At 34.2% G+C, this 9525-nt stretch overlaps 1 protein-coding gene across 2 annotated transcripts; it reads right to left on the minus strand.

Moving 5' to 3' along the window:
• Positions 1–227: 227 nt before the first annotated feature.
• LOC107832343 (uncharacterized) lies at positions 228–7139 on the minus strand. Of its 2 annotated transcripts, XM_075237275.1 has the most exons (16): positions 6847–7139; positions 5966–6054; positions 5744–5876; positions 5529–5640; positions 5326–5448; positions 4522–4626; positions 3881–3964; positions 3632–3747; positions 3123–3224; positions 2889–3002; positions 2750–2806; positions 1268–1334; positions 1069–1122; positions 780–854; positions 641–676; positions 228–541 (listed from the first exon to the last, which is right to left on the minus strand). In XM_075237275.1, the coding sequence occupies exons 3-16, from the start codon at positions 5761–5763 to the stop codon at positions 443–445; spliced, it is 1164 nt and encodes a 387-aa protein (XP_075093376.1). In that variant the 5' UTR covers positions 5764–5876; positions 5966–6054; positions 6847–7139; the 3' UTR covers positions 228–442. The 2 variants fall into 2 exon arrangements, with proteins under 2 accessions (XP_075093376.1, XP_016515652.1); XM_016660166.2 differs by lacking the exon at positions 5966–6054 and having other exon boundaries at positions 6847–6985.
• Positions 7140–9525: the final 2386 nt, after the last annotated feature.

A 9525-nucleotide genomic window follows, 5' to 3' on the forward strand; every position in this document is an offset into this window, starting at 1 on the left:
ATCACTCGAGAATGCATGGGATCTGCACAGTATCTTTGGAAGTAAATTCTCATTCCTGTATTGCTTAACTATCTTTAATTTTTATTCGATCAATCCACATTCTCTAAATTGAATGCCAAAAAGGTTCACTCCTCCTTTAGCATGTAAAATGCAATCTGTTTCCAGCTATGTTTACCTGCACTCCTAAACGACCATACGAGGAAGAAAGATTAAGTGCGCATTATCCATTGACTACATATATTGAAGTGTCATTCTATGCACAAGAAACCTTCCAATATCTAATGGTTTAGCGTTCACTAGCTACATAGAACTTCACTACTCTAATATTGAAACGAAAAGGTAATACTAAAAAGAACAGATACTGAGAAAAAGAATAGGCAAACCCCTAGAAATGGAAAAAAAAAAGGAGAAAGAAGCAATGTACAGAACATCCGGAGGCATGTTATACTCGAGTTTTTTCGTGCTGGGCAAAGTACGCTTTATCTGCATTAGCTAACCGGTCTTGGAACATAGCCCACTCATTTCTACATCTCTCTCTTACCTAGAAAAGAAAAAGCCATTCACTTTTAGCCACTAGTACCTGAGACAAAAGCTTATCATATTTCAAACAAAATTGGCGGCAAGGAATGGATATGCTTACCCCTTCCCAGGGAGCTTTGCCATTCTCGGGCTGACCCTGTGATTCCCAAAAAGACAGGAACAGTGTCAAAAAATGAAGCAACCAATGCAATTGACAAACTACCAATCTATGTTCCAGATGGAAATTTTAATACACTAACCTGATTTCCCAGAGAAGGAATAACTTGATGCACAATCCACTGTGAATCGACCACACCAATTTTTTCATGAGCAGGCTGCACAAACCAAGAGATTAACAATAAGATTATACCAAAGGGTCCCTATTGAATCAGAAAAATATCCTAAAAGAGTGAAGAGGATTATTATTTTTAATGTCTCGGTGATATCTATGTTCTCTGGGTGCAGCGTTCTTTCTTTTACAATTTTACCATAGGGTGCAGTCTTCCGCCACCATTCTTGCATAAGAATGTATCAAGGAGAACTACTAACCTCTACGCATCTTCTTAGTGCAAAATCCAATCCCCATCCATGCACCAAATCATTCTACAACCAAACATCAAATTAGTGTAATAGTATAGGCAATTGAAGAGTTCACTCGCGACCAGAGCAAACATGTACTTGAATATATTGCACCACACAAAAATGGACATTGTGACGAGATGCAAGTGATACCAAGTGTAAGAACTACCTGAATCAAATGCCAAACACATCGCCAAGCTTCTCGAGAGAATACAGGAGCCATTATTTCCACAAAACTGTATTAAAAAAGACGGACCAAGACAATAATTATAAGTTTCAGGCTAATGATAAAGGCATCGGATTATTCTATTGCTGACACTTGTTTGTTGACGAGTCTTATGTAATCAATTTACCAAAGGTGAAATGCTACATGCAACTCAATTAGAACGTGCCAGTCATATTTGAATGCTAAGCCAACAGAATTAGGTTTGCCTAGTCAATCGAAAACACGCAAAAAATAAGAAGTACAACCAATGGCATACCTCATAAAGAACAAGTTCTCTCCCCTCTCTATAGTAATCGATAAAGTAAAAATAATTTCTGCAGTCTTATGATAAGAAAAGCTAGTCCAATAATAACCAATTTTGTAAATATCTCAGCCACCTGCCCCTCCATCCCACCCCCACCCCCAACAAGAAAAAGAATGACAAAAATGGTATTCTAGCGGATTAAATAACCAACACAAGACTAGATAGGTCAGTCAGCACTAATAGATCTATTCTTGCTTGATGAAGCACAAAGTTGCAATGGGATATCATCGCCATCAGGAGATAACATATCCTAACCATGCTGAATTGCTCAGTAGTGCTTTGCCACTACCCTAGCTGGCAGAAACAACTTAATGGTAGAGCATAGACTTGTCAAGACTGAGTTTGAGGATTCAAGTCCCTCCTTTCGCTCCTGGCTTACTCTATGGTCAAATAAGTCAGTGTGATCCAGGCAATTAAATTTGTAGGTTCACTCTAGTTGAAGGTGCATTAAATGAGTTCCACTTTGATGATGTTGCTAAGAAAAGCTGGACCAAAAAGAAGCTCTGAGATATGTGCTAAGTAATACAAATGATGGAAGTATAAAAAAGCACACGTTGTCACGTCTCTTTTAGTCTTAAGTTACGTACTATCTCAAAAAAAAAGGATCATATAGGTTTAATCTGAGTTTAATCATGGTGAGTAAGCTCTAATTTTCATCAACATTGCCGAACAAATAATTTATTTTAGTATGTGCATGTTTACACAAAATAGATTGCATGCAAAGGAAACAAGAAGTTAGTGTAATTGAGAGGATTCGTTACTCCAAACAAGGGAAGCCAAGCTAATACTTTTTTTTTATAACCGTGGTGTTCGGGCCAGCTTGCACGCAACTCGACTAATTCTACGGGATACCTGCCACCTCCCACCAGCAACAGGTACCACTTACCAGGTAACTCTATCCACCAAGGTTTGGATAGATGAGAAGCAATCACCTAGTATTTTTTTCCTCCGCTGGGATCTGAACCTGAGAACCTCATGGTTCTCACCCACTTCATTGACCACTAGGCCACACCCTTGGGTGCCCAAGCTAATACTTCTATGTGCACACAAATAAGGGGTAGATTGGTGCAATTGTACCCAGCTGTTTGCATATGTTAGAAAGAGAGAGAGAAAGAGTATACGCTGCACAAGGAGGCAAATGTGGATCACTGCACCAGCCTGGTTTCTCTTCTGTATCCCTGTTTACCCCGAATACAAGTTAACTTTTAGAGTGATATCCAAATTCAGGGGAAAAGGGGTTGTTCAACACAATGAACATACTTGTGAACTTCTCTGTCACCCCTCCTCTTAGTCATCTGCCATGTGAGTCCATTGTTGGGTTCAAGACCAGGCTGAGAGATGTCAAGACCATGTTTCTTAACTAGTTGAATGTATCTGCCATATTCAGGTGATAAAATTTACATGAAAGGAGATTATAGAGACACCACCAAATATTTTTTCCTGATTTAAAAAGAATGAGAAATCATGTGACAAAAACCATGGAAAGACACCTACTTCTCTGCATTGAAGTGCTCAACTCCAAGATCCTCATCCCATATAAATATGTAATCATAGGCAGCTACAACATCTGGATTCAAAAACCTCTTTGCATACCACCTGTTATAAGAAACCAATAACAAACTGTGAATTGAAAAGGATTAGAATTAACCTATATACATTTTAAGTGTAAAGTATTTTCACACTATCAGTGTTTTTTAACTTGTTGTAACATGTAATATGTCTTATTTTTTAGGCTGCAAATCCTTTTATGGAAGGTTACATATAGTAATTTTTGGTGACCTGATAGTGAAAATTCTTTCACACTGTCACTGTATAAAAGTTAAACTCAAAAGGATTAGTTATTGTATGCAAACAGCAACATTTTCTTCATTCTTTGTCCTATACATGGAGCCAAACACGCTAGTAAAAAGAGACTTCCTGAATTGGTAAGAGCTCACACTCGCACATTATTGTTGAAATGTTGGATCAAATACAGAAGGTAATAACTAAACTCAAAGCCTTACCATTTTGTCTGCTTCCTAACACTGATGTGAACTGCACGCTTGGACCATTCAAATTGATCCCACTCACTCGTTCGACCATCATAATGGAAAAGCAAAATTTGAAAATCCTCTGAAAACTAATCCACGTATAAAATATAAGACTCAGTATATGGACTACAACGTCAACTGTCAAGAGAAACGATGAAAAAATGCTAGTGCCCTATAAAATCAATAATATCATATTCAGTAGAATTGCTTCATTTCTATAACCTTTTTGACTGCTGCATCAATGTTGTTCTTTTGATCCAAACCAACTGTAAATGTAACCAAGTACTTGGGCTTCTTTGTCAGATCCTGAAAACACCACAATTTTGTAACATGGCTATGCCAAAACAAAGCACCAACCAAAAAGAATACAAACTTATAAATTGTACGCAGTGCACAAAATCCCTTTCTCAGCCTACATTATTGTCCAATGACCAATCTGTTAATGATTGGCAAGAAACTGACAGAAGTTCCACTAATCTATGCCAATGTTTCGACACCAAGACATTTAAGATCAGAACAGGCCATCGTACATAAACAATTAAAAAGTTGAATGCAGTTCCAAAATGCAATTGTAATCCTCATGTTAGGTATACAATTGCTCTTTTTTTAAAGAGCACAAATAAGAAACTAAAGCTGACCCTGAAGCACCATTAACAACATTAAAGTATCTAGTATGAAGTTCGTGCCACAATGATATCATTACTAGAACAGCTCATGAAGGGCAAGACAATTGCAGAGAGTCTTTCACTCTTTCTTTTAACAAGAGACAGTTAAAGGTTATATAATCTATACAATTAGCACATTCTTATCTTTTTTTGTTAAATCAGGCTTAAACAATATCACTAGACATATTTGCTTCATACCTCACTTGGTTCACCCCACAACCTTCGTAAATAAAAATCTGATTCTGAGACCACAATCCCTGGTGGCAATGACTCTGCACCACGAGGATTAGTCGGGACATATATCTGCAAAAGGAAAGCAACCCATCAATATTTCAGAACAAATGTCTAGGTGCTCTGGATTCTAAATCTACCACGGCAGTCATTTCTAACTATCCTACACCACTTCCCAATGAAAAATGATCATGTCTTATGCATTTACCACTATCTTCAAGTCTTTTATTTTGGGATAATTAGATAGTCTAGAAACATCAAATTCATCCACATCTGTATGCAATTCTATAAAGTTCTGGCTCGGATTAGACCAAATTTCATAAACCCAGACAATTATTTCCCCGACTTCTTGTGAACCAAGAGAATATGTATTTCCAACTTTTAGCATTTAATACTTATCAAATAACAGGAATGGAATGACAAAAGCAAACGAAGATGCAGGAAATTAAATGCAACAGGGACAAGGGCCTTTAGTTTCATAGTGACTGTTTCTCCAACTTAGTGCTACCAATATAGTTAAAAGAATAAATAGAATGATCAGGGGATTTAAGGCATTTGCTTTAACTTTTATTGGTGTCAGTGGCTAAAACAACTGTACATGCCACAACACAACTCAGAAGCTAAAAAGTACCCCTCCCACCCAACCCAACCACAACATGGAGTTAAATGCTGTTTCCTCCCACATGGACTCCCTAAAGCTTTTTCAACGTACAAAATATATTCTGTTTTACTTACAAATGATATAGCATCAATCGACAATGAAATAAATACCTTTGGTGTCAAAGGAGTACTACCAGAACCAAGATTCTCCGGGAAACTACGCTCAGTATTACGCGTATGATCATCATTGAAAGCATAATCGAGAGTTGACATAAGGCTTGAAGGTAAATTAATCTGCAAACGACCACAAGATTGTGATGAATGAGAAACCAGAAGTCGTTTTGTAACAGAAGAACCACATTGAGCTAACATACCTTTGTTAGAGAAACAGATGGAAAAGAAATCCCGACAAAGTATCCAAACACCATTCCCATGATAGTGGTTATAACAAGTCTGGCACTATCATTCGATCTTTTGAAAGCCCCACTGTATCAATAAGCAGAAGAGAAAGGTGATATAAGCTAAATCCGTTAACCATAAGCTTAATGTTGAAATTAATTACAGAGACATGCAAATATTGTCTACGAACTTGCGGTATGGGGTTCCCATTTTGACAAAAGTTGCTCAACTCAAAGGTCACGCACTAAGCAGAAACCAATTCCTTAAGCAACCTCAGAAACACATATAGCATCCTCCAGCTCCAGAAAGCAAACTTCACATGCCTGAAAGTGTAAATCCTATTAGTCAGTATTCACAGGGGAATAAGTTACACATCACCATCACCCAAGAAAAAGAAAGTCACACTCTATACCTCCAATATTTCACCTAATTATTTAACCTGACACTGTGATCAACTGTCAGTAATTTCTTGGCAAGATGTTTTATTCCAAATTGCATTATCTGATAGCACATATGAACCACAATTATACAGCAAACGTGACAAACTTTTCAGACAACTATTCTCCCAAAAACTCAATGTCTCAATTCAATTTACTAGCAAGATAAAAGTTTTACAATTAAGACATGCTTCCTTTAAAAGCAACTTAAGTTTCTCCTGAAACTTCAAACGGCGTAAAGTCAAAAACCTCTATGAACCAAGTATACAACAACCACAAGTATTACTACGCCTCAGTCCCAAACAAGGTAGGGGCAGCAATATGAATCATCACTGACCAGGTTACTCCATTTAAATTATTCTCATACTGATGTTATGCAAATAAAATAAAAAGTATGAGAAGTTCTGTATATTTTCTACGAACCAAGTAAATATTGCAACTTAAAGTTACAATTTTTATAATAACATTAAAAATGGGGCTAAAAGATCTTGCTTCAATTACTGATCCCGGCCATACACATCCACTCTAGCATCAAAACTAACGATTTTTTATTTCTTTAAAAAAAAAAAAGCTCTTCACTCTCCTACAAATATTACAATGAGTTGATTCGAAATTAGAGTAAACTAGCAATAATGCTGATCATATTCAATGCAAGAATTCATTTTGAAATAGAAAATCTTCCAAATATAAATAAAGTTTTTAACTAAGCCCAAAAAACCCTAAAATTTCACTAAATTCCATTACTACGATCTGTCATTTGAAAAATATTCAAAAAAAATTCGAATTAACTGTTAAACATAAAAGATTGAATCGTAAATGAGAAAGCATATAAAACTAGGGTTTGAGAGAGTCTTACAGGTTGCGCCGATGATAAAGAGAGATCTTCCTGAGAGATCGGTTATGAAGGTTTTCGATTTATTGGGAGGGGAGGTGTATTTCTTGAATTTTTTGAATTTGTGAAACTGAAAATTGTCTTTTGCTTTTATTTTATTTTTATTAATATATATATTGCTTTTTATAATAAAAACAACTTATACATGTTCATTTGCGCCATAAAAAGAATTACTAAAAAAATATTTCAATAAGAAGAATCAAGTTCGAATCCTGAGTAAAAATTTATTTCTTCATTCCTAACATAAGATTTATAGTGTGAATTCGAATTCAATCAAACGCGAGTACTAAACATTGGACGGAAACTAAGACATTCAAATTTATTTATTTTATAGATTAATATAAGAAGAATAAAAAGATCTAATAAGCAGGGTCGGATCTAGGGCATAATATATGGGTTCCCGAGAACCTAGTAGCTTTTGCGTAGATTCTATATTTTTGTTAAATTTTTTATTAAATATCTATTTGTGAACTCAGTTATTATTGTATATTAATTTGAGATTGCGACAGGAACTCATAAACCTAAAATCCTGGATCCGTCTCTGCTAATAAGACAAAGAGTTTATTATCTTGCAATAATAATTTGTATTTATACCTACTTTGCAGCATTTGGTTACCAAACCATGCTTATAAGCTTATCTTTTGTCCTCTTACTTTGTTTTTAGTTGTTAGAACTTAAGAGTACTAATTTGTTATCCGTTCAACGTGTCTTGATTTAGTGTAAAAGCTGAAAAAGTTTCGTATAAATTAAACACTGAACTAGAACCGGCCAACAACTATTATAAAATATATTATTAATTATAAAAAACTTAACTCAAAATCAATAAATTAATCACATGAGATGGATGGTTTAAACTTATGTCCCAATCTTTTGCCTTTCAAAACCATTTTACAGCAATCTCCATCATACGGACAAGGACGAGTTAATATATATGTGCTATTCACATTATTAATGAACAACTCACGACAATATTATTAGATGAAATTAGTATTCGTACCCGTGCGATGCGCGGATCGTATCAAAAAATATTAAATTGTGATTGGATTTATTTGAACATATTGAATTGTATTGTTTCAGTAAATTTCCACGATCATTTATCAATAATCGGTAATATTTATTTGTGTTATTTACTTCATTTTTTTAAAAAAAAAATTAAAATATAACATCGCCATTATTTTTATCTCATGCTTTGTGCATTTTTCCTATTTATCGATGATTATTTTTTCCAGTTAGTTACATATAATTTGAATAATACGATATTTAAAATCTAATTAAGACTTTAATTCTATAATAATGAGATAACAATCCTAGTTCTTTTGACAAAAATCTCGGTGAAATACGAATTGAATTGATCCATGCTTAATGTTAAAAAATTTGGTAACCTTCTCTAAGAAGAAATCATAAAGTGAAAGCTAATCAGTTGTTGCAAAAAAAATAATCCAACCAATTCATGCACTGATAATATGACTTTTGTTTGGTGTAAGTATCACAAATTTTTTTCTTCATCCGTAAGTTTATTAAGTAGATAAACTTTATAAATTTGATGTAGTTGATGAGCCATATGAAATGACACATAAATTACTTCTATAAAGTATAGTCATTACACGTTACCTTTCTATACCTGACAACTTGAAAATTACACAATGAATGGATAGTATCTTTAACAAAGTAAAAGCCAAGACAATACACAAAGAAAGAAGAAAATATAAGAAATCATATCGAAGCCACTCTACTTTTGTCATCTTTGCAAATTTCACAACACTTCACTTTCATCATAAATTGCTAAAACCACTAACCTAAAAAGGCAAAACCTACAAAAGACAATGTTAAAAAATAACACTGACATCTACTACTAAATAGCATTTGAAAAAAAAAAATAATCAATTTCTTGATCAAGATTAAGCCTTTTTAAAATCCGAATACGTGTCGATAGTAAGACAACACAATCAATAAGAGAAAGAAGAATAAAAATTTGTTGACTTGAGAATTTCGCATGGCAACCACAATTATTGTATAAAATTAAAAATATGTTATCGCTTGTATAGCATGTCGTGTAATATTACAATCATTCATTTTAGCACTCAAATTTCAGTAAATAAGTGCAAGCATAACAATTTAGGCTAAATGAAATATTATGTTTACAGTTCAAATGAAATGAAAAAAATATTTTCATTTTTGTTCTGAAATTTGTTGGCTCATGAAAGCATGCAGTTAGCTGCGAGAACTCTTATTTCAGATTTAGAATTTCTATTACCAAGACGAATTTCAAAATTTTAATACAGAAGAATCAATTTCTCTTTTCATGTTGAACGAATACAATTGTAATCAAAATTTGTTTATTTATCTATTTGCGCCGCAAAATCTTCTCGTCCATCTCTTTACCTCTCTCCTTAATTAATATATCCCGACAAAACTTTGAAAAATGATAAATTATTATTAACGTTGAACTTTTAAACAAATCAAAGAAAAAAGAAAGAGAACGTACCTTTGTATAAAAGACACTAATAGACGTTAAAGTGGTCACTGTAACCGCACTCTGCATGTATACAATATAGTTCTGCACATTTCAAAGTATTTGAGGTAAAACCCAATTAAAAAAGATTGTGTACATTCTTTACGTGAGAAGGGCAACCGAAATAACTT

This window comes from Nicotiana tabacum, chromosome 18 (genome assembly GCF_000715075.1).
Source record: "Nicotiana tabacum cultivar K326 chromosome 18, ASM71507v2, whole genome shotgun sequence".
In the NCBI taxonomy this organism is placed as follows: domain Eukaryota; kingdom Viridiplantae; phylum Streptophyta; class Magnoliopsida; order Solanales; family Solanaceae; genus Nicotiana; species Nicotiana tabacum.